General features: G+C 35.5%; 1 protein-coding gene across 2 annotated transcripts in view; it reads right to left on the reverse strand.

Annotated features, from left to right (window-relative positions):
- Positions 1-1,540: 1,540 nt before the first annotated feature.
- Phex (phosphate regulating endopeptidase X-linked) overlaps positions 1,541-27,634 on the reverse strand; it is a 188,755-nt gene continuing 162,661 nt past the window's right edge. The window contains exons 16-22 of one of the 2 annotated variants that reach the window (XM_026401375.2): positions 21,842-21,896; positions 17,597-17,664; positions 15,120-15,250; positions 9,694-9,759; positions 8,550-8,654; positions 4,091-4,167; positions 1,541-1,643 (exon numbers count right to left, since the gene is read on the reverse strand). In XM_026401375.2, coding sequence (XP_026257160.1) covers positions 1,541-1,643; positions 4,091-4,167; positions 8,550-8,654; positions 9,694-9,759; positions 15,120-15,250; positions 17,597-17,664; positions 21,842-21,896 — 605 coding nt within the window. The remainder of the gene's footprint in view (positions 1,644-4,090; positions 4,168-8,549; positions 8,655-9,693; positions 9,760-15,119; positions 15,251-17,596; positions 17,665-21,841; positions 21,897-27,634) is intronic. The other variant, XM_026401376.2, reaches the window with a different exon arrangement.

Consider the following 27,634-nt stretch of genomic DNA (forward strand, 5'->3'; position numbering starts at 1 on the left):
TAAGCTGTGGTTAAGAGGAGGAAAAGGTAGCTGCCCTTCAGAAGTTTATCCATTCGGAGAGGAGGAAGTCAAGGGGAAAATCACTCTCCTCTGACTAATGCAGTGTAATTGTTTTCCTTATGATGGTTCCCCTCCATTTTTCTCTCTTCAGAAGTTCCCATGGTTACAAAAGGACGTGGCACACACTTACATGTCTTTTAAAAGGATGACAAGTCACGGAGATGCAAAATGACCTCCTGTGGTTAGTCTGAATTTGTCATTTTGCTTTTGAGATTTTCCCTTTGGCCCACTTAACCCAGTACCTCATGTACAATGAATAATGTGATGGGGTGTGTGTGGGGGGGGTGCCTATGTTAAGAAACAGGAAACGCCAGGTAACCACTTTAATGCTATTTCAGTTTTATCCTACATACACACACAACTAAAAGATAGAGGGGTTCACTTAAAAGGATAATGCTGTAAGGATCAAAAACAGTACTGCTCTTTCTTCAAAGACTTGAAAAGTAAAAATTATATTCCTTAGTTCTATTCAGGAATTTTAAATTGAATCAGTATATTCTAAAATGGCTTCAATCAAGAAAAATTTTAAAAGGTTTTCTTTTTAAAGAGAGGGAACATTAACTGAGATGAAATGGAAGAGCATTTTGCTCCCTCTCAATGTAGTGTTTATCCCTTTGCACTAAAAGGAAATGAAAGCCATTTGTTTCTAATGGGGAATTGGAAAATCCTCCAATCAATACCTGCTCATTGAAGAACCAGGATCATGCAAACTAGACAAAATTTTGGAGATTTCAACTCCTAGTTTTCCTGTTGTTGCATGACTAGGAGTTTTTACTTCTTCTGGGACTTAATATTGCCTTTTCATCCTATTTGATAAACTCAACCTTTACCTAGTAGACTTATTGTCATCTTTGTTCATGCTGACCTGAATAAGGCAATCAGCTGCATCAGATGCAAGTTATGAGACACATTTTCATTCACATAGACTCCAAAGTTGAAAGTAAGAACTTCATTGAAAAATGTAAAATGGAGATCCAACATAGTTCTTATTTAACTACCTTAGCATTAAGAAATGCTATAGTAATGACTGTCCATGAAGTCTAGCAATGCAGTCCAAAGACCAGCAAGGCCTTCTATATATGCATACACATGTCTTCATCACTGAGGGTTACAGGTTTACTAGACTGAGCTTTTTGATGGACACATTCTACTTAGGACTCCTGAAAAGGTATAGATTGAAATGGTATGTACCATCGAGCTATGACTAACTAAAATGGAAAATAGCAACAATTCAGCAGATAGCACTTTAAGACACATAGCCCAGGGATTTACTTTTGTTAGTTTGATTTTCTAAAGAAAAATCCATGGTCCATTTCTTGCTTTTACTTTTTTAAAATCTATGACTCTCAACAGATACTGTTTAGATCCAGGCAGGTCATCTACCCAAATAATGAAAACGATCAAAAATAAAAGTCCTCAGGGGAATATAGGCCTAAATAAGTGGGCAGTTGACTCAGGATGGCAGAATACAGCACTCCAGCTACCAGAGTCGACAGGAATCCACACCTCTGTTCATCGAGGAATTATGTGGGCAATTAAAAGCTTTCTGGAATTCTTCAAAGTTGCTAATGGCACCATTGACCCTGAAAAAAGATATGGCAAAGCACATGTCATTTAATTCATCAACAGGTTCTGGATGAAATTGTAATGGTATATTGCTAGAAAGGATCTTGACATTTATTTAATATGTTTACAGGAGAGATAGCTAAAGCCCAAAATCATTAAGTAAAATTCCAAAGAAATTAACAGCACTAAGACTAGAACCAACATCTCCTGAATGCCAGGCAAATGTTTCTACTACTCTTCCAACATTCTTCAAAATCCTTTAAAACTATACCATCTCCAATACTTAGTTTTTCCAAGATTTTTTAAAATTTAACTTTTATGGAATGTATAATTGATATAAAGTACATGATTCTTAAATGTAGAAACCACTAATTTGTTCATGGGTACCCAATATTACTACCACTCAGATCAAGACAGGATATTTCCAGTAGCCTGAAAGCCCCTTTGTGTCCCCTACCAAAGATAACTACTATCCTGACCTCTATCACCATAGCTTTGCCTGCTTTTGAATTTTACATGAATGGAATCCACAGTATTCAGTGTTGTGTCTTTGACTTCTTTCACTCAACGTCTGTAAAATCATTCATTTCCAACTATTTTTAAATAATTTTTTCAGTCTACAAAAATAATTTCTCTAAATTTCTGTTAGTTTGGGGGGATCATATTTACCTAGAATCTAGTTAATGCAACATCCAACTAATGGAAAGCATCTAATTGTTACAGATAAATACTTCTTCACTAGATTTTAGTTCCAAAATCTGGTGTTCTTGCAAGTTCCCAACTGCAATAAAGACTGTGGATTCCTACTCAGCACTTTGATTGTAAGTGTTTTTTGGAAGTGGTATTTCCATTGTGTGATTTTCACTGCACTCAAAATCTATAGTTACTGCAGACATCAGTTTAAAAAAAACTTCCCCCCTCATCTATTTCTCACTCAACCTCACATTCAAAGGGTTGACTAGAAACTCAGCATTCTCAGCCACTGACTATTTCTTCCCTAATGACTTTGTTACCTAGAGGCATTTGAATGAATGTAATGGCCTGTATCCAAAAAATTCTCATAACCTCTTGTGTTTTAACTGGGATGTATGGGTAGGGATGCATATTTCATAGTGTGCTTCACCCTAGGCAAGTGTTAAAGATAGAATATAGCTGATAATTAGTAAGCATACTCTGTAAATTATCAGCTAAAATCCAACATTACAGGCAACTAGTTAGTAAAAATAAGTTTCTAAAAACTTAACTGTTGAGTAATTAATCTACTGTATGGCTTCATCTGCACCATTTGTCAGTGGGAGCACATTTTTAGTCCATTAGAAACTGTCAGGCTTCATGACAGTTTAGCCCAGTGGGGGAGAATTTCCAACACGGTGATTAGATTTTTATGCTACTGGGTAATTTATGGTCAATGTTCAAAGCATTTCTAAGGCAAGATTTTAGGAATAAGATTTTTAAAATATAGAAGAAATTTCAGATGACTTTCTTGCAATATGCAAATGGATTCATTTAAATATTAAATGTAAAGATATCCAGGTTAATATGTTCAAAGCAAAGAATGAATAACTATAAATTATTATGATTTCTTATCATAATTATGTGTCCTCTACTTAGAAAATTTCTCTCGGGCTATGGAACCTAGGACAGGGTAAGTAATATCAAACATAATTTTGTTTTTATTTAATACTTTATACATTCTGACAATAAGATTATAATTCATAATCCTGTTCCCTTCATATGTAAGCAATTGTTTCAAAATATGATGCAAGCTGAATGCCAAAATATAGTGTCCTGACTCTAGATATGAATTATAATTGCTCAGTATCACCATAAATCTTCCTTTGGGTTCAGATCTATTCAGAAAGTGGGCATGCATTTATGTCTGTTGGATGGCTGTGTGGAAAAAGTAAGAGGTATTAAACAGAATATGCTTTAACATGAAACAAACCAGAGTTCTAGATGTTTTAAGGCAAAGTGCCTCATATTACATCTTCTTTGGAGACAATAAAATTTGGGTTTTGGCTCAGATCTCCCCCCCAAAAAATTAGGTAGTTGGGTGTTTTGAATATTTCAGTTTACTGATTGCCCATGGTGATCATAGCACCCATGTATTGCTGCCTTTCAAAAACTGGAAGATCATAAATAGAATTTAATACTAAAGCTATGATTTGGATTCCAAATTACTTTTGTAATCCCATGGATCTCTTGAAACTAGATGTGTACAACTGCTCATCAACAGAAATTTAGTTGAAAAAGCACTGAATATACCAGCTTACTACTATTGCAGAAAAAGATGTTTAGTTTCTGTTTGGCCAGATTTGGTTATCTGCAAAATGGAGATTACACCTTCACAATACAGGCTTTTGTTTGCATCACTCATGAGTAGTACACTGGGATGGATTGATGGGTGTGGTGTGGGGCAGGAGATATACAGTTAAAAACTTGTATCACCCATTTAATCATTTACCTAAATTGAGGGGGGCTGTGAGCACCAATTTGAATTTGTTCTCGGGCAGCTTCTGGTCTATAAGAATTGCACCTCACCTAGAAGAGAAAGGCATCCCAATAAATAAGCTTCCATTCCAATTATACAGTTTCTAGTTTAACTTCTCCAAATTATACCAAAATATAATTTTAGAATGAATAGATGACAAACAATTTTAGCAGACCAGATAAAACCTTCATCAGTAGTAACATCTATTATTCTAATCCCCAGAGTAGGAGTTTTTTTCAATATGAGTAATTATACAATTTGGTAAATTAGGAAGTTTCCAGACATGTGCTTTAAATCAAAAAAATCATATATGTGCCCCAAAATTAATCAATGCATTTCCTTCAATTAATTTAATGTTTTAAATATCCCATATCAATTGTAATCATGCTCATTTGAATCAATAAAGTGAATCAGCCATTCAGAATTGAGTATGGTCATGAGAAGTTACTATTTTGCCCCAAGTATTTTCCTTGCCTCAACCTAGTCTCAGCCTGGAACAGGAGTACATTTCTCCATTTCCTTTGAAGTTAGGCACAGAAATCTAACTTGTTCTGACCAATGAAACATGAGCAGAATGATAGATGTAACTTCTGGGCAGAGGCTTAAAAAAACCTGACAGAAGTTTTAAGAGCCTTAGGAATACATTAAGGGGCAATGCACATTTCCTTACATTTCTTCCCTATACCTGTGGTGACCATGAAATTACATGTCAAGATAAAGATTCCAAACCCTAGGCCCTTATGTAAAAATTACAGGCAGGGCCCTACTGCTAATATATGATGGACTTGGAGCATGAACAAGAAATACACTTTCGTTGTGCTGTTCTTTTCTGCAGTATAACCAACTTAATTCTGACTCAAAGTATATCTTGAAATATGATATAATCTTCAAGTATGAACAGGACTAGGACACATGGAAATGGTGGTGGGGAACATTCTAATGGAAGGGCAAATGAGAAAATGATTGGGAGAGGGGGAAGGCAAGACACTGAACTTGATTGCAATAGGTTGTATATAATTGGCAGCAATGGAAGACCAAGTGAGACAGAATGGCAACAGATTTTTGAAGTCCTAAGCAATAGACCAAAGTTTTTAAACTATATTTTAACATTGTTCTTGAGCAGGAAAATAAAATCCATATTTTTCAAAGATTTGTCTGGTAGGCATGTAGAATAGAAGGAGGAAATTAAGAGACTAGTTAGAAGATTATTTATGGGCAATGAATATCCACTAAATAAGTAGGAATAGGAATGGAAAGAAGTAGAAGGATGAGAAGAATATCCAAGGAAAGAAATTGATAGATCACAGCAACTGCAAGAATATAGGAAACAGGAAAGGTGATATGATGCCATTAATTTTGATGAATATAAATCATCAGTCATTGTGTTTCTGAATTGATTTTGAAAATGTTTTTTGTAAAATGATTCTTTAATTTCCTCAGAAGCTATCTAATGTGAACTTGTTTTGACATTTGATTTTTACCTCATTTCTTTTTAGGTTACTTCGTCTTATACCCTTGCATTATTATATATAATTGTCTATGTCACCTATGTCACTTAAGAGATTTCTGAAAACACATTATGGTTGTTACTATTTTCCTAGTACCTTCCCAGGAGGGAAAATAACTTTGCTTCCTATAAGCAGACTTAACTCCAATGTGCAAAAGATTGAAAATATCCTCATTCTGTCAGTAGGAAAAGCTCTAAGATAAATTTCTCATTAGTGATAAAAATAGCTTTCCACTTTTTCCCTAAATCTCTTTACTTTAAAATAAATCAGAAATGGTTTCATATTACATTTGGAAACATTTTAAAATTATAACTATATCATCACTATTAATTAGTTTTATTTCATCTGTGAAGAAGTAATTTGGACTAGGATGTAAACAGTAAAAACTAATGAACCCTTGTACTTTGTCCTCTAGATCTGGGATTAGCAGACTCTCTGTAAAGAGACAGATAGTAAATATTTTAGTCTCTGAAGACCAGAAGGTTCCTGTTTAACTAATCAACTCTGCCACTGTAACACGAAATCAGCTAGAGTATAGCTATTTTCCAATAAAACATTATTTACAAAAACAGGAAACTAGGGGCTGGGGATGTGGCTCAAGCGGTAGCGCGCTCGCCTGCCATGCGTGCGACCCGGGTTCGATCCTCAGCACCACATACCAACAAAGATGTTGTGTCCGCCGAGAACCAAAAAAAAAAAAAAATAAAATAAAAACAGGAAACTGCCAACCTTAACTGAAGAAAATTCTTACTGTTGTTTGTGTGCTTATTTTAACATCTGACCCTATAATCATCCAAAAGGAAGTCTACCTAGTTGAATTGTGTTAGCCTTTTCCTTTTGAAGCAATTGATCTAAAAATATCAAGCATCTTCAATCTATTCAGCATCTTTGCTGGGTGCTATGGAGGAAAATAACAAGTATAAGGATCCAGAAGATTAGCTGTGGAGATCAACCTGAAAGTCTTGAACATTTTGAGAGCAATTAAGTACTCAACTAAATGTTAGTAAAAGGAAGTAAAATAGGAGTTAGAGATAAAAGAAAATAATGAGGACTGGACTGGAATCCTTTGGGAAGAGTTATGGATGAGGTGAAACTCAACATGGTTCCTGAAGAAGAAAGCTGAGATTGAATAATAATTTGGGGAGGAAAAGTAGGGAGGGGGCCACATTATAAAAGGAGACTCAGAAGCATGACAGTAATGAGCATGACATCATGGGGGTAGAAGTGGGGATACTGCCTGGATAAGGTTGAGTCTTTCTGATCCAATGAAGCTGTAGAAAATTAAAGCAGATCAGGTGGAGAAGGATCAGACTGAGAACTTTGAAAGCCAGATGAAGGTATTTAGACTCAATGTTATAGACATTTGAGAACCACTGTTGTTCTTTTAGTAGATCAGTACTGAAATAAAATGGTATTTCAGTGAAATGTAAAAGAGTAGTAAAAGATGCTGAAGTAAGGAATACATGCCATAAGGCTGTTGGGATAATCCAGAGCAGAAGACATCAAAGCTTTGCCTATAGATGAGATAGAGTAATGGGGATGCTGTGGGCTGAATGTTTGTTTCCCCCTAATTCAGCAGAACCTTATGCTACTGGCATCCTGATTTCAGACTTTCAGCTTCCAGAACTATGAGAAATACATTTTTGTTTATGAGCCTGAACTGCCTAAAACAAGAGAGAACGAGAAGTTGAAACTAAACAGTAATTAAAAAGATGAAACATCTGGGCTGGAGCTGGAGCTCAGCAGTAGAGCACCTGCCTTGTATGTGTGATGCACTGAGTTTGATCCTCAGCACCACATAAAAATAAATAAATACAATAAAGGTATTGTGTCCATCTACAACTAAAAAAAATTTTTTAAAGATGAAACATCTAGATTTGGTAAAATATGGACAGTTAAATCAAATAAGACCCAAGAACAGACTTTCTAACCAGGGAGATTAAAAAACTGGGGGTATGTTAATAGAAATCTGAAAACTAAAAAGGAAAGTGATTTTGTTGACATTGGATTGATTGATCAATGATAATTGGTTTGGTGTTTTCATGCCAGTTTCAAGAGATAAAAGATCCCAGACAGGTAGGAATTTCTTAATCAGAGTATTAGGAATTAGGAACAGGTAGGAATTCCTTAATAAGAGATGGATGAGCTTACTGAAGAATGAATGCAAAGACTTAGGAACAAATGGTTGTACTGATGAAAACTTTTGTCAAGCTTTGAGCATGTACTTAAATGTTTGCCCACTGTGAGGCCATACATCAGAACCTTTATAGACACATCCTCACTTTTTTGAAAATGTTGTCTATACATTTGTGACACAAACCAGTGCAATAACCAATGGCAAAGAATTGGTACTTGCTTCATTAGCCAGAGACTCAACTGAGAATTATACCTTATTTAGTGTTTCCTTCCAATTTCTGCCCCAATAACATATTAAACTCATGAAAGAGTAATGAGTCTCCTTGCCTTTGTTGTTATTTTTCAGCTCCAACAGTTCTTGTGTATTTATTTGACAGTTGGGAACCCAGACCTGAGTGTCCCCCATAGGTTGAGAAGGATAGGATAAATTCAGCAAGTGAGGCAAAGGAGAAAGAGAAATGTAGGGAAGGGAAGAGCCACAAAATTCAAGGAACACATTACTGGAAATGGTCACAAGTAGTACCAAATGCATGAAGAAGTCCAGATATATTGAGAAACAGTATGGTTAATTAGTTAAAAAATAGTTCAATGGTTAAAAAATACCAGTGAACTTTGATTCAATAGGTTAATTATTATATGTTTTACAGAACATTAAGATGATGGACTTTATCCTGAAAGTAATCAGCGAGATAATATTTTGGACAAAAGTCATGCCATTAAACTATGATGAAAGCCACAAGGTCAAGTTCTGCATTACATCCTTGATGCCCCTTCCTCAGTGTACTCACATGGGCATAACTCAGGAAGAAGAGCTGGTTGTTGTTGAATGTAATGCCTGGTAGGAGAGGCTCCTCAACTCCTTGCCTTCTCTCATTTACCCATTTCCTGTAAGCCTAGTGAGAGAAACAGGATAGATGAGCTGTGAAATGATGATTTTCCCTTTATTCCTCCAATACAGAGATACTAAATATATACTCCTGCCATTTGCAAAGTGCAGTGTATCAAGTTCTCCTTTAAGAAAACAAACACCTAGAAGTTAATGTCTTTCTACTTAAGAGTGAAGTAGGTACACCAGTAAAAGACCTTACATTCAATAACTACCAAAGGAGCTGAGCCACAGTACTGAGACATTAAATAATTCTTTTTAAAAAGAATAACACCATGACAAGGCCCTCAGGGAAATATATCTGTGGGTACACATATTATCAATTATTTATTTTTTCCAATTAGCAGGAAAACTATCATCATTGATCACCATCATTTTATAAAACAAAATTTATTTTAATAAGCATATAGGAAGGATATAGCCTTATAATAATAATCTGGTCTTTTTATTATATTTTGATAAATAGCCTTAAGAAAATGATATATAGTACATCAAAAACCTGGTCTTTAAAGTGAATGTATTTAGCTTTATGAAAAATTTCCCATATTATACTTGTTTCTTATTTAACCAAAGACCAATGGATGACAAAAACAGTATTATGGACTCTTATCTGGACCAATACATGAGAATCACTAGCCTCTGCCCATAATTTAGACTTCTGGTATTTTAAGATAAAATTTTAAGTAGAGAGATACAGCTGTACTCAGGGAAAACTCATATGTACCTAGCCCCAAGGAGGTTTCTGTAGCATACTTTGATAGGATTGTGAGTGTATTTTCTGAAAACTTTCTTTTAAATTCATGATTCTTAATAACAAATATTATTCTTTAGGGTAACTTTATGCCTCAAAAACAAAAAACAAGAAAGAAATGCAGATCTATTTATGTAATAGAGTATAATAGAGTCAATGGGGAAATACAATTCTATTTATAGAAACTCCAGAATACCCAACTCCTAAGAACATGTCTGCAGTATAAATTGAGGTGCACCCATAAAGTGTTTTATAGCTTAATTTTTAAAACCACAGCAAACATTGCAGTTCATACCCTAAAAGCTTCCCGCAGACCTCCATTATCGGCAATATTTTCTCCCAGGGTCCTCTTCCCCTTCACCTAACAAAAAGAAAAAAAAAAGCGTTTCACGGTCAACTATCATTCAGCAAGAGGCATAAATATTATAGCAAGCAAAAGTGTCATATTTTAAAGAGAAAATTGCATTCAGTAAATCAGAGGTAGTCATAATATATTTCGAGATGGCAAAGTAACCCCAGCAAGGTGCTCCTGAATATAATAATTTCTATTTTATTATGCTGCACATTACTTTCTCACCCTCTTTAATCTCACCAATTTTTTCTAGCTCCAATAAAATATTAACAATATTCTGAGTGACTCTGGTTTAATGGGAAAAAATAGAAATGTCAATACACAGATTACTTTCTCTGATTAACTCATATAATTTGAGTATTCTTCTCATTGTACCTATGTTTCCAAAAATTTGCCATCCATACAGGAACAAGATTTCAAGAACAACCATTATCATTTTGCCTCTAGTAATTTCCATGAAAAATTAAACGAAGTTTAGCTCTCCTGGGGAACAAAAATCAAACAGTAGTGCAGACCACAAGGTCAAGGTTTGCAATGTGTATGACACCCAGTCAAGCACAGAGAAGATCATTCTTCTGATTATTTGAAAACCATTTCTTAAAATCTCAAATGAGCCAGAACCTAAATATTTTAAATATTCTAAATCAATACAGCTCACAACCCAAAGCCACCCTGCCACTTGTTTTAGTACAGGCTACCAGATATGACTGGGTTTTACATTTTTCAATGATTGGGGAAGAACAATAAAAAAGAGAAGAATATTTTATGGTATGCAAAAATTATGTGAAATTCAAATTCAGTGGTCATAAATTAAATTTTATTGGAACACAACTATGCCCATTCATAAACACACTGTCTGTGGTTACTCATTTTACAAAAGCAGAGTTTAGTATTTACAACAGAGACCACATAACCTACATTGTCTAAATTACTTACTGTTTGGACTTTTACAAAAATATTTGACAGATCCAGTGTAATAGGCAGAATACTAGCCTTCCAAAGATGTCTACATCCTAATCCCTAAAACTTGTAAATATATTATCTCACAATGACAAAGGGGACTTGTAAGATATGATTAAGTCAAGGATCATGAGATGGGAACATTGCTGGATTACTCAGGTGGACTCAATGTAATTACAAGGGTCCTAAACAGGTCAAGAGAGTGTCAGAGATCCAATGTGAGAAGACTGCACTGGCCACTGCCAACTTTGAAGGAAGGAACCATGAGCCATGGAATATGGGAAGCCTCTAAAAGTTAGAACAGACAAGGAAACAGATTCTCTCTTAGTTCCTCTAGAAAATAAGACAGACCTTCTGACACCTTGATTTTACACTACTGAGACTTGGGTCAGACTTTCGGCATACAGAACTACATGACAATAAATTAGTGTTGTTTTAAGTTACTAAGTTTGCAATGATTTGTTACAGCAGCAACAGGAAACTAACACAAGCCATGGATCCTACCAACTCTTTACTTTTAATCTAGCCCAATTTCCCAGGTATTAAGTAATACTAACAAATAAAAATAAATCTTTATAGAAGTACTTTGGATTAGACAAAGGGGAATGAAGGGAAGGGAAGGGTGATGGGAGTAGGAAAAATAGTAGAATTAATCCAATATAACTTTCCTAAGGTCATATATGAATAAGTGATCAGTGTAACTCCATACCATGTACAACCACAAGAATGGGAAGTTATACTTCATGTATGTATGATATGTCAAAATATACTCTATCATGTATAACTAAAATGAACAAATAAATTTAAAAAAATCTTTGAAAACATTTTTTGCTATAATCACCCAGAATAACCCTGCTAATTTTAGTCCCCAAAAGTCAGCATTCCTGCTTTACCTACATTATTTTACTACAATCCTATGAGGTAAGTCCTATTGTTATCATTCTTATTTAATAAATGAAGATCTGAAACTCAGAATATGTAGCAGTTGTTGTTAGTATCCCATTGGATCCCTTTTTCTACCAGGACTATGAACCCATTCCTGTAACTGATAACAGCTCAGGAAGTAAACCTTAGTTTATGAAAGCTACCATACCTGGAGGTTGTTGGGAAGTTATACTCCACCTTCCAGTAACTGACTAATATGCAGGTGGAAGAGCCCCATCCCTTGCCCCTGGGCTGAACAATTTCCATGGTATGCTTCATGCCCTAGAACCCTTTGTGGGATCAGAGTAAAGCTAAACTCCTCCTGAAATCAATATGTTTTCCTCACTCCCTTACAAATTTCTCATGAAACTACTTTGATAAATTACTGATCTAAGAAACTCCTCCTTGGTCTTTGCTTCTAATAACCTGCTGTAAGACAGAGTGGCTAAGTAAACTGCTAACATTTCTCAGAGATTGAAACCTAAGCAGTCTTCTGTCTCCAGAGCCTTTGTTCCATAATGCATAACTTCTCAACTCCTCTTGGCTCTTGTTATTTGTGTTTATATCCACTCAAGCTTAAATCTCTCCTTCGTTTTTAGTCTAAGCTTTATAACTAAAATAGAAGCTTTTGAAGCATCCTCAACCTCTGGTTCCTGGCACTATGGACAATCTCAGTGAGGGACATGGCTCTAAGTTTGACCTCTCAGGACTTAACAGCTGCTGATAGTCTGTATCTTTGGTACCCCATCTATGCTCCTCCCAATTCACTGAGAGAGAGAGAGAGAGAGAGAGAGAGAGAGAGAGAGAGAGACTAAATCTTACAAATGAAACCAGAAAAAATAAACCATGGCGCCTTTTGGCCACAAAAGAAGCCACCCACTCTGCTGTGTGAATAAGACAGAAGCCGTTTTCTGATGGTTGGATGGACTTACGCTGAGACAGTCATGCCTTTTCTATTGTTCTTGTAATGAAGATACACATTTGTCAGAACTGTTTCAATATTTGACACTTTGTTCAAAATGGATGCTGAAGAACAGCCTACCTATATATCACCCAGGTATAAAATGAACTTAAACTAAGAGAACCAGAGTATAATATGGGGATAAGAATGCCAACTCTGGAGTTATAAAGATATAAACTCTAATCCAGACTCTACTGCGGGCACGCATCTCTTTGATCATCAGATTTCTCATATGTAGAGCATGTATACCTAGTAATATGTACACCTCTGAAGAACATCATGAGGGTCACATTTATTTCAGTTAACTGAAAACTCCCTCATGCCTACAGATAATAATCACAAAGAAATAAGAATCTTTTTACTGCAAGAAAACTAATGTTGTCTTTTCAGACCTACAAGTCTTTATTTTCTCTGGAGTAGGCTACCTCTTAGTATGAGACAAAGAATCAGAAATATTAACTATCTCTTACTGAGCACTTCTTGCAACAGCATTATGCTAGTACTTCACTCATTTAATTCTTACAACAAATTAATTAGTTCAGAAGTATTTACCCATTTCATAGCTGAAGACACTGATACTTAGAAACATTAACTTGCCTAATTCATAAACCTGGGAATTTATCTTGGTGTATATGATATTCTTTTTTTATGTACATATAATACTTGTACATATGTATATGGTACAATGTGATAAAAACATATATACATTGTATAATGATCAAATCAGAGTAATTAGCAGGTCCATCACCTTGAATTTTTATCATTTCTTCATAGTGAGTATATTAAAAATCCTTTCTTCTAGTCATTTTGAGAGATCCATGCAGTATTGTTAACTATAGCCACCCTATTATGCAGCAGAACACAAGAATTTATTACTCCTATCTATCATATTGTCCCCATTGGCCAACATTTCCCCACTTCCTAACCCCCTACTATCTCCAGGCTCTGGTGACCACTATTTTCCCCTCAATTTGTATGATTGACTGACTGACCCCCGCCCAATCTCTCTAGCTCTCTTTTTCCTGAGGATGGAACCCAGAGCCTCATGCATGCTAGGCAAATGCTCTACCACTGAATGACATCCCCAGCCCTTTTTATCTAACTTTTGAAATAAATTGCAAGTTGCTGAGGCTAGCCTCAAACATGTGATCATCCTGCCTCAGCCTCCTGAGTTCCTGGAATTATAGTCATATGCCACCACAACTAACTGAAAAAGATTTGTTTTAATAAATGATGCTGGATCAACTGGTTATCTTCTAGGAAGAAAATATCAGTGAATTCTCATATTAAACTCCATAGAAAAATCAATTTCACATGCATGAAGAATTATATGTAAAATAACAAAACAATAAACAACATTCCCAGGAAAACTAGAAGATTTAATATATAACAACTTCTTAACAAAGAATGGAAAAGTGGAAATGATTTTCAATTTTAAATATTTTATGTTGAAACATATCATATATAAAGTCCAAAGGATAAGTAACAAATCTGGGGGAAATATATATAATGGAAACAATAGGCAAAAGTTTAACATCTATATTATTTTAAAAGGTTGTTAAAATTTGACAAGAAAACAACTCAATAGATAAATGTTCTTTCATGCATCACTTGTGGAAATATGAAATTTTGTAACTTTTTGGTGACAGTTGGAATCTATCTTATAGAGAAAAAAGAGTATACACATAATAAAGGAGTTTATTGCATCAGCATTTGTAACACCTCAACAAGAGATTATTTGACTAAATTATAACAGAACATTCACACCCAGGACTCTGAGGCAGCCATTGGATACAATGTACTAAAGTTGCATGTGTCCCTACCTTTAAGCAAGCAGGGGGAAAGTATAACATTGTAACCAATGTTATAGGTAGGGACAGTAAGACTGATAATAGGAAAAGGATATGTAGGTGAAGACAATAAAAGGAAAGGATTGACATATCATTCACACAGATCCATGTATAAAATTGTGTTCGTGTCTTTATGGAAAATTATTATATAATGGAAAATAAACATTTAAAAAGTACTTTCCTTTGTTCAACTTCTAAAACTATGAACTCTTAACCAGTTCTCAGACTATTAGTTCAAATTAATAAGAGTTGATTTCAATAAACTAAACCTAAGCAATAGTTTCAATGGAATTTTTTTAAGAAAATGTCATGAGATGTAGGAGATTTATAAGGATGTTATTGTTTGTACTCGAGGATTTTTTGACATTAATCTGATTCTAGGCAAATAAATTAATTCATAGATCCATCTTTCTCAAACTACAGCTTTTATCAATCACCACGGGGATTATAAAAAGACAGACAGACCATAAGGCTATCAGGCTCCACCCCTAGAGATTCTGATTCAGCAGGTCTGGAGAAGAAATCAAGAATTTGCATTTCTAACAAGTTCCCAGGGAAGGCAGATGTTGTTGATCTCAGAAGCACACTTTAAGAACCAATGGTCTAAAGCAAGCTAATATCCAAATGAGGAAAAATGGTCCATGAGATGCTTCCTTAACCACAGTTGTACTCACATTTAAGCCAGCTTTCTTCCAATAATAGCTGCTATACTGGTTAATCATGCACTTTGTTTTTTCTTTAAACTTTTCTTCTGAATCCATAGACCACCAAGGATCTAGGTTTCCATTTTTATCAAATTTTCTACCTAGCAAAAAGGAAAGTTAAAAGACATTAGTGTTATTTATGGAAACTAAATTCAACATCTTTCCTTTTTCTCACCTTGACAAGCTTTCAAAATGCAGTCATAACAGCAGTGAACACCCTTCCTGAGAATAGCTTCTGCATTCTTTCCAATATCACAGGTTAAATGTAAAGAGGGAGGAAGGGAGAACAAGGATTGAGAAAATTCTTTCCTTCTAAGGAACAAAGGGCATTTTTAAAAAAAAAATGAGATTCCTCAATTTAATGTATGCACCAGTCTTATCCAAATTTGGATTCTGTGTTTTCACCTGATCTGACCTGAAATGTTCTCTGGATTGTGAAATGAATTGGTTTCATTCAGAAAGTCTGTGGAGGGAACCAGAGCACCACTATCAGTGAAGTTCCAAATGATCCATAGGAACAGATCCAGCAAGTTATCTACACATAGGACCATATGCCCTACTCAGCCCCATAGGAACATGCTTCCTCCAAGTTGCCAGGAGCCAAGAGACACATAAAAGCTGGTATGAATCAATCTACAGTCATCAGTATGGATAGAAGGACCCATTTTTCCTACTTAGACAAGGAAGATTGCTCTAAAAAGGAGAACTTGGAACAAGAACAGAAATCTCTAAAACATAATGGGGAAAAAAGATTAGTTACACATGGTATATTGCTATATGCTAACTCACTAATTTCCCTACACTCTTCAAAACAACAATTTAGGTACATCTAGACTACTGTCTATATTCAAGTTTACTATATGGTTTAAATTTAATTATGCAAAAATTGTTAAAAGGTCTCCAAAACAAGGGTCCCCTAAGAAAGAGCTTACATGAAAGCCCTCTACCCAAAGGTGTTAATTAGAACAATCCAAAACTCTTTAGCAAGACTGTATGCTACTAATACTACCACCTGGAATGGTGTGGAATCACTGTCCTCCACCCACCAACCAAGCAATCATTAAATAGTTACTGCGCATGTACTTATATGTGAATACACTGTTCTAAGTATTGGTCACAAAGCAAAATTCTGTCCTTTGGGAAAGATTCCAAATGGATCTGGTGGAGAATCATACTTAAATTTCCTAGGAAGAAACATAAAAAACCAATTGCTTTTGTTTCATAGTTAAGACTCTATTCTCAGATAAACCAAATGTCCAAAGGTAGAAAAATGAGTTCCAAGAAGTCAGATGATTACAAGGCAGTTACATTTTAACAGAGAGAGGGAGACCAAAGAGGTAGAAAAACTAGGTGATTAAGGGCAGGCTGGTGGGGGCAGGAAGAAATGTCCAGAAGAAAAAGAACCTGAAATGTCTCTGGCCCTGGGGTAGGCATCCAGTAAAGGATGTTAGAGACACTATAGGCACAAGGGAAACAAGTCCACAGCATTTCCTTGGGCCAGCCAAGCTCTTAAGACTGCCTGTACAGACATTATTATTACTGTGTGTATATATGTGAATGCATGACCAATGTGATTCTGCAACCTGTATACTCAGAAAAATTAGAAATCATATCCCATCTGATTCAAATGTAAGATATGTCAAGGTCATTGTACTGTCATGTGTAACTAATTAAAAATAAAATAAAATAAAAGATTGCCTGTAAATCATTTTGTGGATGTGATAATAGTTTGCTAATTCATAAACGTCAGAGATTTCCTATGGCTTTCCAAGAATACTTCAGAGAAAGGAGTGCTGATCTAAAATAAGGACTCTCAGAGGCAATCATTTCTTTAGTTTAGATTATATTCTGCTCTCTTTTGCTTAAATTTCATCAGGATGTACAACATATTCTATATTGTGCCTTATTAGAGAAGCCTAGCCCTGATAAAAGAAAAACTCAGAATATATGCCAATATAAAGAAAAACAATGATTAAGCATTGCATAAGCCTTGGAATTGCATAAAGAAACCAGTCAGCCAAGCTCAAAGGCCTAACTTGGCAGTGCAGCATGTAGAGTCATCTTTGGGGCAGAGCTTGCACCTCCAGGGAAAACATCTCAAAATGGTGAATTTTTAAAAAATGACAAAAGGAAGAAGCTATGATACAATTCCTGTAACTACTGTGGCAGGTACAGCAATCCTGATATAAATGCAGAGGTAATCTCATTGGAATTACAAGGTCTTCTTTTTTATTCTCCCCCAATTACCAATGAGAATAATTGTTTATTTATTGCAAGCTATCACAGCAAGACATGTGGAAAAGTTTTCAATCAGCAATTGTATTTATTGTATTGGACAATTTTTAGTCTATGATGCTGCTGCTATGCAAAGATAATAACAACAATTCACACCCACATAGTGAACATTATTACAAAAGTGGCAGCTTATAAAATAAACTAGTACTTACCATTATTATCAAATCCATGTGTAAACTCATGTCCAACAATTACTCCTATAGCACCATAACTCAGAGATCTGTATCATAAATACACAATTTGGGGAAAATTATAAGCATGGATCTGAGAGCATAATCCCTTAATTTTTCCAACAAAAGCCAAGACAATCTGTTTTCTCGTAGCCATAATAATAAAAATCTAATAACCATACACATGAAACTGTAAAACAAACTGTCTAAACATACCCTTCTAATCAAAATGAACAAAGAAAATACACATTCTAACATTGTCTTTGTGACCTTGTATAGACCTTAGTATCCTACCCTGAAAAATTAAGAATATGAAAAAGATGATTTCTAAAATCCCTTCCAGCCTCAGATTTCTATGATTCTACATCTGCTCTAGTGATATTTTATACTTATGAACACTTAAAACAGGGCTTTAAAAGATCCTGTCAGTAAACATACTATTTTTTATCTGAAAACTTGTTGAAAAGTCACTATAATCTTAGAAGTTAAATTGTTTTCCAAATATAGTCATAAAAAAGAAATAGAGCAGAGATTAAAAGGGATCACTCTGTTTTCAAAGGTAGTCACATTCCTGTTTCTGTGGCAGACAAACTGACAACTGAATAGCAAGGGCTGTGAAGCCTTCATCAAATTTGGAAAAGGTGTTATATTATTTCTCCTCACCTCTGAAGAAGCATGCATTAGACTCCCTACAATGGCAACCACCAATAATTCCACGCACCCCTGAGTAGACATGCCCCCTCTTCCAATCAAAAGGGGATCTATTTCCCTGCCCTTGGATCTGAACTGGCCCTGGGACTTCTTAAGACTAAGAGAAAAAAAAAAATGGAAGGGGCTAGGTATGATCTTTGGGCTAAAGCCTGAAGAGACCTCGTAGTTTCCCTTTGCTGCCCTTTCAAAAGTTAACTACAATGTAAAGAATTTCTACATAGTTGGAAGGAAAGGTCAGGTGAACCAAGAGAGAGACTCCAAAAGTTGAGAGACTCTGAAGGAAGAGAGGCCCGTCTCATTAAAGCCAGCCCAAAGATCCAGTAAAGACATCATCCTCCTCCAGCCCTATGCACCTACCCAGCCAACACCACAAGAAGCAGGGACAAACTGTCTTCAGTTTGGTCCTGCCAAAAATATAGAATCATCAGCCAATAAATGGTTATTTGGTGGTACTTCATTATGTAGCAATTGATAACTGAAACAAACATATGCATAATATATGAAGAAATCAATAATGGGATTTCCATATGTGTATGTGTATAATTTTCTCTCTCATCTATAAGTTCCATGAAGACAAAACCCTTATCTACTTGTTCACTGCTAAATTCTCTGTACCTAGTACACAATAAGAAAGTTAACAATGATTTAACTAATGCTTAATTAACTTTACCATTTCATGCAAATGATAGATCTATATGTATCTTATTGAAGTCATTTAACCTGTGGATGAGGAATATAGACTATTTAGAATATTACTGTTAGGATTCTTCATGAGATTTACAATGATGCTAAAATCTCTCACAGTTGGTTCCTGACATGCAACATCAAAGTCACCCAGCAAATAGATAGGACCCATAACTGGAAAGAACAGAAATTTCTGAAGCAACATGTTATTACGGGATATAATGATCCTTAACATGCTAATTGTTTGTCTCAACTATACCCAAGGAAGTGCTGTAAGATTTAATTTTTCCCCTTGGTGGCAATTCTTTCCTTTGTTATTTCTTTCCTGCAAGGTAATTTGCATTTGGGAAAAAAAAGCTTCCTACTGTTTTTCCATTATTGCAAACCTTCATTAAAGAAGTAAGAGCAAAATTATGCATTTCAATCATGGAGCTATCATAGTAGTATGGGACAAACTTGTAATTTTACATAGTGCTAATTCTTGCAGCAGTAGCTATCACTATGCAGCCTGCAACATTTAGTTTTTCCAGATTGTTCAGCACTGGGAATGAATACTCAGTCCTCTACAATCTTCAGTCAATGCTGTTGACTGGATGAATTTAAGGCACAAAAAATGGAAGCTTATAGAAACTGCTCTGCAATAAATGTCCCTTAAGAGGAACTGCACCAACAAACTTTCTATTTGGAAAGGATAATAGATAACTCAGAAAATGACTAAGTTTAAATTAATAAGTTTTGATTCTCAGTTACAAAGTCACAATCCTTTGGACAAGAGACAAAGAAAAGGTAATTTTATATGATTAAACCTTATAATGGTAATGTTTCATAACATTAAATTCATATACTCCATTTTATCAATAGACATTATTTAAATTAGCATGACATTATTTAAATGCAACTGGCTGGCCAGAAATTTGAAGAGTTCCTATATTGAACATCTAGCCTGCCAAAAATAAAACAGGGAAGATGAAAATTTCACTACCTACTCAGTTTCTCTTTTGGGTTTAATATATACAGAACATTCACTGTCAATAACAAAACAACTATATTACCATCTGGACACACCATGATCTCATGATATTATAAAGTAGGCTACCCTGTGTTTGGATCATAAAAATCTCCAGGTTGAAAGTGGTTTTGAGGTCATCTAGTTCAAACTTTCTACTAAGAGGCATGATTTCCTGTACAGAAACTTGTTCAAATCGTCATAAGGTGTCTGCTTTGATATTTCCAAATGACCAGGAGCTCAGCCCCTTCTGAGGTAGCCAATTCTCTTTTTGGGTGGTTCTATAAAAAACTGTTCTAATATTGATCTGAAATTTCTTTCCCTTGTCTTTAATGTATTGATCCAGTAAAGTCTACCTAAACACCTGCTGATTGCCCTGAATATAAGAAATCATTCTGCCACCTTCATTTTCCTTCAAAAATATGAAAATAATTACATGATTCACCTTCAAATATTCTCAAATTCTTTCAGTTATTATTATTCAATCATGAACTCTAGACCAGTATTTCCCAAAACACAGGGAAAAGAGTTTTGGAATCTCTGGGTTAAACCCATTAGGTTTCTTTCTTGTAGAACTTGGGAACTTTTATGCTGATGAGTATTGTGATTCTCCAAAAATAGAAGGGTGAAGGGATTACTAACTTCTAACATTTCATGGAACACCCACTTTTGGAAATGTTGTAATGCTATCTTGGCCATTTACAATTCAGATTCTCTCCTCTGGAAACAATTTGACTTGTTTTTGTCCTCATAATTAGATCCAACACTCAGGTGAAGGATAAGCTGACTAATGTGAGCAGAAAGGATACCCAGTTCTTTGTGGTTATCAATCAATTAATACAGTATAGATAGATGCATGGGAAGCCATTTCACTGGACCGTGATTTCTTTGTCTCCAGCATGTCTATGTTCCCAATGCCAAACACCCAAACAATACTTCATAGCTATTTGTTGAGTGAATATCTTAATAGATGATAGATGGCTTAGTGAGGACATAGAACTCTTTAGGAAAAAAAAATATAAATCTCTCTCACTGAAGTAACAACTATGGCTCAGCCTAAGATGGAACTAATAGGCACAAATATTAATTCCTAAGTTTTTTATGACTTTGACTTTTTTTTTTAAAGAGAGAGGGAGAGAGAGAATTTTAATATTTATTTTTTGGTTATCAGCGGACACAACATCTTTGGGTTTTTTTTTTTTTTTTTTGTATGTGGTGCTAAGGAACGAACCTAGGCCGCACGCATGCCAGGCGAGCGCGCTACCGCTTGAGCCACATCCCTAGCCCTGACTTTGACTTTGATATCAGAAAATCATGCTCATGAACTCAGTAACAAATCGTTGAACTAGTAACTTCCAGACCTAACCATACTATTTCTAAGTCTCCATCTACCTAACCACAATAATAGAAGCTCAGTTAAATTTTTACTGATAAACAAAATCAAAGAATTCTAGAACTTTTAGTTTAAAGGAATCTTGGAGAATATTTGGCTGAAAACTTTAGTTATATGGAGATATATCTATGTCTATATGTAAAATCTTAAATATAGGGAAAATTGATTCCAAATATCTGGACACTAAAGAAAACTATGCAGCTGAGGCCTGAGATGGTATAAAATATTTGATTAAATATAAGCCTAAAATTTGCATTTATTGTAACAATGATGCTATAGGCTTTATTGGTAGCTGTTCATGTTCCCTGAGTACTCATCATTTCTAAACAATCAACAACTTCAATTCTTTGACTTTATATTTTGACCTTTGCAAAGGCACCATGTTCTTCCCTCCTAACTTGTCAATAATTGGTTTCTTTACTAATTTACTCACCGAGGATATTCTGTTCCCCAAAAGAAAGGCTTTTGCAGCTCTCCTGCTGGAAATCCTGGGAGAAAGAAAACCAAACAAACAAAAAATGTTAAGGGATATAGAGATTGATTCATTGAATTCCTCCTTAAAGCTAAAGCCTGAAGCTTCCAAAGGCCCATCTGGAACTGGGGTCCTCTAATCTCTTTAATGGTGATATTAATTCATCTGAGCTTGAAATAAGTGCATTGAACCATTCCAAGGACACTATTTTGCACAAACATGCTATTGGCAGTATCCGGCTTGTAGAGAACTGGGTCCTTTCATATACAACATGCAGAGAAGGCTTCAGGTTGTCCAGCAGCTTCTCCTGATGCAAAAAGGGCCCAGCTTCATGAATATGCAAACTGTGCAGTCACACAAGCCCCACATGAAGAAGGACTGCACACTTGGTGTAGAACTTTACTGTTGCTGTCTTGAAATTCTTGGTAATTTAATCTTCTAACTTGTATTTTGTTCATGAAGTCTTAAGGGCAATGGAGCATTTGTGTGAGCAGAGGAGATACACATTATATTATGTCTAGTGTTTTTATGTAACTCATTTGCACACGGCACTCTTGACACCCCAGGAGCACAAGATTCTGGCAGGCCCACAACATGTAGGAGTTCAGCCACATGCAAGTTGACTATAAGACAAGCCTGTTACTCTGGAACTGAGTAGGTGCTAGGACAGCCCCAAGAAGCCATGGTTTCCATGTGAACCAGATTTGCTTAGTTCACTAAAAAAAGGTAATAGTGTTCTATGAAACAAAATGATTAAGGAACCCTGTCATGTCCTTTATTTCTCCTGTTACTTCTCTGTATTGGCCAATCTCTTACACTGAAAATGATAATATAGAAGGAAAGGGAAAGATAAGGCAGTGCATAATTTCTTTTCCTTTCAATTCTTCCTTACTCATAAGTAAGATAAAGTTAGAATGTTGGTAGACTGTACAAGTATTAGGAAGTAAAAACAGTTCTGTGCAGCATCTCTACCTTGCTGGTATGAATGAATATATTTTTTTTCCCCAGGATGGGGATGTAGCTCAATGGTAGAGTGCTTGCCTAGCATGTGTAAGGCCCTGAGTTCAATTCACAGTATCACCAAAAAAAAAAAAAAAAAAAAAGACATGCACACACAAGTTACATATAAACTATGATTTTTTGTGGGTCCATATACAAATTACATCTTCTCATATTTGCATTTAAAACTGGCATTATGCAATATAAACAGTAAAATTCATGCTAATGATATAAAATGTTAGTTGTTCTTAGAATACCAATCAATAAGCATCAAAAAATACTGTGACAAGTCAATAGAGAGAGACCATGGAAGATAAAGCTTTATATTTTGGCACCTTCAGTGGTACTTTTTTTCTGCTTTCTGCACAGGGAGCCCTGCATTTTCATCTTGCACTGAGCCCTACAAATTATGTAACTGGCCCTATGTGTAGATGAGGGGGAGAAATGCTTGGCTTTGTCCTTTCAACTCACCACTAAAAAGTTTGCACCCTGGGTTGATCCTGAGAGTTGCCTTTACTAGTCATTACAGCTGGGAATTCAAAGAATAGTAACTGAGAGAGAGAATGAGAAAGAAAGAGGGGGGCGGGGAAGGCCTTCTGCAGTGTCCTTGCCTGCTTCAGAGCAGCTGCTCTAGGCCCCATGAGACTGAAAGCTCTTTTCTGAGTTCTTCCTCTCCCCCACTGCCCCACAAATTTCTTTCTTCCTCCCCTCCATGGCATTAATTTAGAAGTAAAATGTTAGTTTCATAAGACTCTTGCATATATATTATTTTCTGTTGTATTAATAATATCATAGTTTGAGATTTCAAGGTACAAAACTCAATTGCAAAACAGAGATGGATCCAGTTAGGTTTTCTCTTCCTTCAAATAGAGGAAACTGCATCTAATATAACCAAATTTGAAGGGGCAATATTACATTAATCTTCATAATTTCCACATTTCCTTAAATATCTTTGGCATCTTTACATCATTAGCCCATTCTCCTCATTGGGGGTGGGGTGATTATTTTTAGTAAGCAATTCTGATTTGGATATATGTACATATATATGCAAGTATATAAATGCAAATCACAATGTTTATATACAATTTCAGTTGCAAACAATAAATCATCCAAAAGCAATGATATTTCCTAATAAGAACAGGGATCATAAACCAATGTGATTTAATTGTTAAACCTTTATGGATTCCCCCACCTGCTAATGTGCCCAGCTGGAAGTAGTTATGTCCATCACCAAACTCTTTATAGGAAAACATCTGACACCTGCATGAGCCTTGATTTCTGCAGCTTTTGCTTTCAGGGGCCTCAGACTCAAGTGCCACAGCCATCACATTACCTTGATCAACTGTATCTTCTCAGGTTTGCAGGGCCATGGAACCCAATACTGATAAACATAAGAATCTGATGCCCTCAGGCATGTTTTGCTGAAGTGAATGGATTAACAGTGTAAGCTGCAGTTTGGGAGATGTCAACTAGCTAGAGTGATAGATGGAATCCCAACAGGGTCAACTCCGTATCTTATCTCATAAAGTGGATAAGTTGCATTAGCAAAGATGGAAGTAAAAAATAAATAGGTGAAAAGGGATTTTTTTTTCTTTCCCTTTTTTAAAAATCGGTTTTTCTTATGTTTTCTCACATATTCATTTGATTTCAGTATGTGGGTGTGGATGTTTGTATATGAGAGGGAGGAGGGAGAGGAATGAAAAATTCTAAACTATTTAAAATGGCAATAATTAATTAATTTGCTAATAGGTAACATTGGCCAGAATGTAAGAAGTATATTGGTGGGAGTGCAAACTGTTACAAGCATTTTGGAGATCAATTTAGTCATCTCTTCATGCTTTAAATGTCATTTAAAAAAAATGAGTAACTAGGGCTGGGGATGTGGCTCAAGTGGTAACGCACTTGCCTGGCATGCGCCAGGTGCTGGGTTTGATCCTCAGGCCCACATAAAAATAAAATAAAGATGTTGTGTCCACCGAAAACTGAAAAATAAATATTACAAAATTCTCTCTCTCTCTCTCTCTCTCTCTCTCTCTCTCTCTCTCTCTCTAAAAAAAATAGTAACTGGACTGGGAATGTGGCTCGGTGGTAGAGCCCTTGCTTAGCATACGTGAAGCTCTGGGTTCCTTCCCCAGCACTGCAAAAAAAAAAGTAAATAAATAAAATAAATGAGTAATTCCCTAGGTGATGATATGGGAAAGGTTCTAAGAGATATTAAGTGAGAAAAATTAATCAGAAAAACAGCATTTTAATGTGGTGTATAGAGTTAGTTTGTGTAATGTATGTATAAATGTATTTATACATATGTATATCAAGTTCTGCTATAACAGAATCTGTTATATAAAACAAAAGACAAATATCGTCCAACATGATAGATAGCTAGTGAAATTTGGGGGCACAACTCCAACTCACATTTGCTCACATGAAATTCCATCCACGAGGAATGCTAGCTAGCTGAAAGCAGAAAACTGAAACCAACTGAACTAAATCACATAGGAATAAACAAAATGCTCAGCAGAACACACTTCAACATGACCAACTGCCTTAGTTTATAGCATGGGTTACAAGCTGCACCCACCCATTTGGTTTAAAACTCTTCTTCCAATTGCAGATAGTCCTCTTTGCACCACTACACAATATCTCACATGGGCAACCCCTCCAACACCAACATCATAAGCTAGCTTCAGGTCTTTTCAAGGGAAAGCGCCATACTTACTATAATATTTGCATATTGACCAATTTAACATATATAAAACTAGCTATCTTTTTTATTAAGCTCCCCCCCCCAGATTTTATTTTTATATGTCACTAATAAAATTTTTGAGGGCTGGGGTTGTGGCTCACCAATAGAGTGCCTAGCATGTGGGAGGCCCTGGGTTCAATCCTCAGGACCACATAAAAATAAACAAATAAAATAAAGGTATTGTGTCCAACTACAACTAAAAACTAAATATTTAAAAAAAGGTTTGATTGTGTCCCAACTCCATTTTTTTTCCATATGCTCCATGGCTTTTATTACAAAATTTTGCATAATTCAGTGATGCTTAGGAACACATACATCTGTGTATAGCAAAATTGACTGTGCACATACACATGAGTATGTATGTGGATATACACACACCTACCAGTAGTTCTCAAATGTTATCATGCATGAGAATTAATAGAGAACTTGTTAAACTACAGATAACTAAGCCTTACACTCAGAGTCCCTGAGTCAGTAGGCCTAGAATAGGGCTGAGAATTTGCATCTCTAGCAAGTTCCCAGGGAACATTGATGCTGTGGATCCAGGTACCACACTGTGTGAATTCACTTCCCAAGCACCTGGAGTTCACTGCACTCTGGAGTTCACTGCTGTATTACTTGTAATTGGAAAAAAGTGTGCAATATGCCAAACATCCAATAGGAAGGGAATGACTTGATTACCATATGACCATATCATGAACTGATATGCAGAAAATGAAAAGAAAGAGGTCAGTCTTTTGTTAGGGGATTGAACACTGGGGTGCTTAACAACTGAGCCAGACTCCCGCCCTTTTTAATATTTTATTTAGAGACAGGATCTTGCTAAATTTCTTAGGGCCTTGCTAAATTGCTGAAGATGGCTTTGAACTTATAATCCTCCTGCTTCAGCCTCCTGAGCCACTGGGATTATAGGCGGCACCTGTAAAGAGGTCAGTTTTAAAAGTCTATCATGGAGGGGCTAGGGTTGTGGCTCAGAGGTAGAGCACTTGCCTAGCATGTGCAGGATGCTGGGTTCAATCCTCAGCACTACATAAAAATAAACAAATAAAATAAAGGTACTGTGTCCAACTACAACTAAAAAAAAATTTTAAAAAGTCTATCGTGGAAAAAAATCTCCAAGGTATGTTGTTGGAATACAGCAAGGTAGAGATATAGATATCTAGATACCATTTATTTTCTTAAAAAATAGTTACCCTATCAGTGTGAGTACATGCACACACATTTTTCACAGAAAATGTCAAATACATATCAAGGTTAGGATGTAGCTCAGTGGGAAAGCACTTGTCTAGCATACACAAGGCCCTGGGTTCTATCCCCACTACTATACACAAAAAGAAAGGAAGAAAGGAAGGAAATGAAAAAAATATATATGTATTACAGTGATTGTAGTGGTTAATATTTGGAAAAAATGGGATTGGGGTTGGTGGTAGCTGATTAAAAGGGCCTTGAACATAAATTTAATGTATTAAACTTAACTGCTCAAAGGTATTCAACTTGTGATATTAAAATTAACTCTTTTAGAAATACGTGTATGTAATACAGAAAATTCTTGCAAAGGCTATCCAAAAACAGTGAACTAAGCTAACATAGTATTAATTTGCTCTTTGTTAACATTATCAAATTCTATTAGTATTTCAAACCAAAATATAGGTTGTAGTTATATGAAGTCAATGACTAAAATCATAACAAAAGAAAATATTGTTGTAACAACCTCATTATTCATTAGTAATAATTTATCTTTTTTCAAATTTGCACCTGGGAAAATCAGTGGGACTTGCTTTTGGTTTTCTACTTGGGTTAGCCTTTCATTTTTAGTGAAGTTTCTCATTATAATTCTCATATGATTGAATATTGACTAATGCAATTGGAGCTTAGCAAAATGCTGACCATGGAATACATGGAGTGCTTTTGTTTCTAGCATAATTGCCAAAGAACTGATCACATTTAGTAGGTGATTACTCCAAGTTCAACTATTTGACTTTTACAGTCATTAAATCATATCTTGACTACAG

This window comes from Urocitellus parryii, chromosome X (assembly GCF_045843805.1).
Source record: "Urocitellus parryii isolate mUroPar1 chromosome X, mUroPar1.hap1, whole genome shotgun sequence".
Classification (NCBI taxonomy): Eukaryota; Metazoa; Chordata; class Mammalia; order Rodentia; family Sciuridae; genus Urocitellus; species Urocitellus parryii.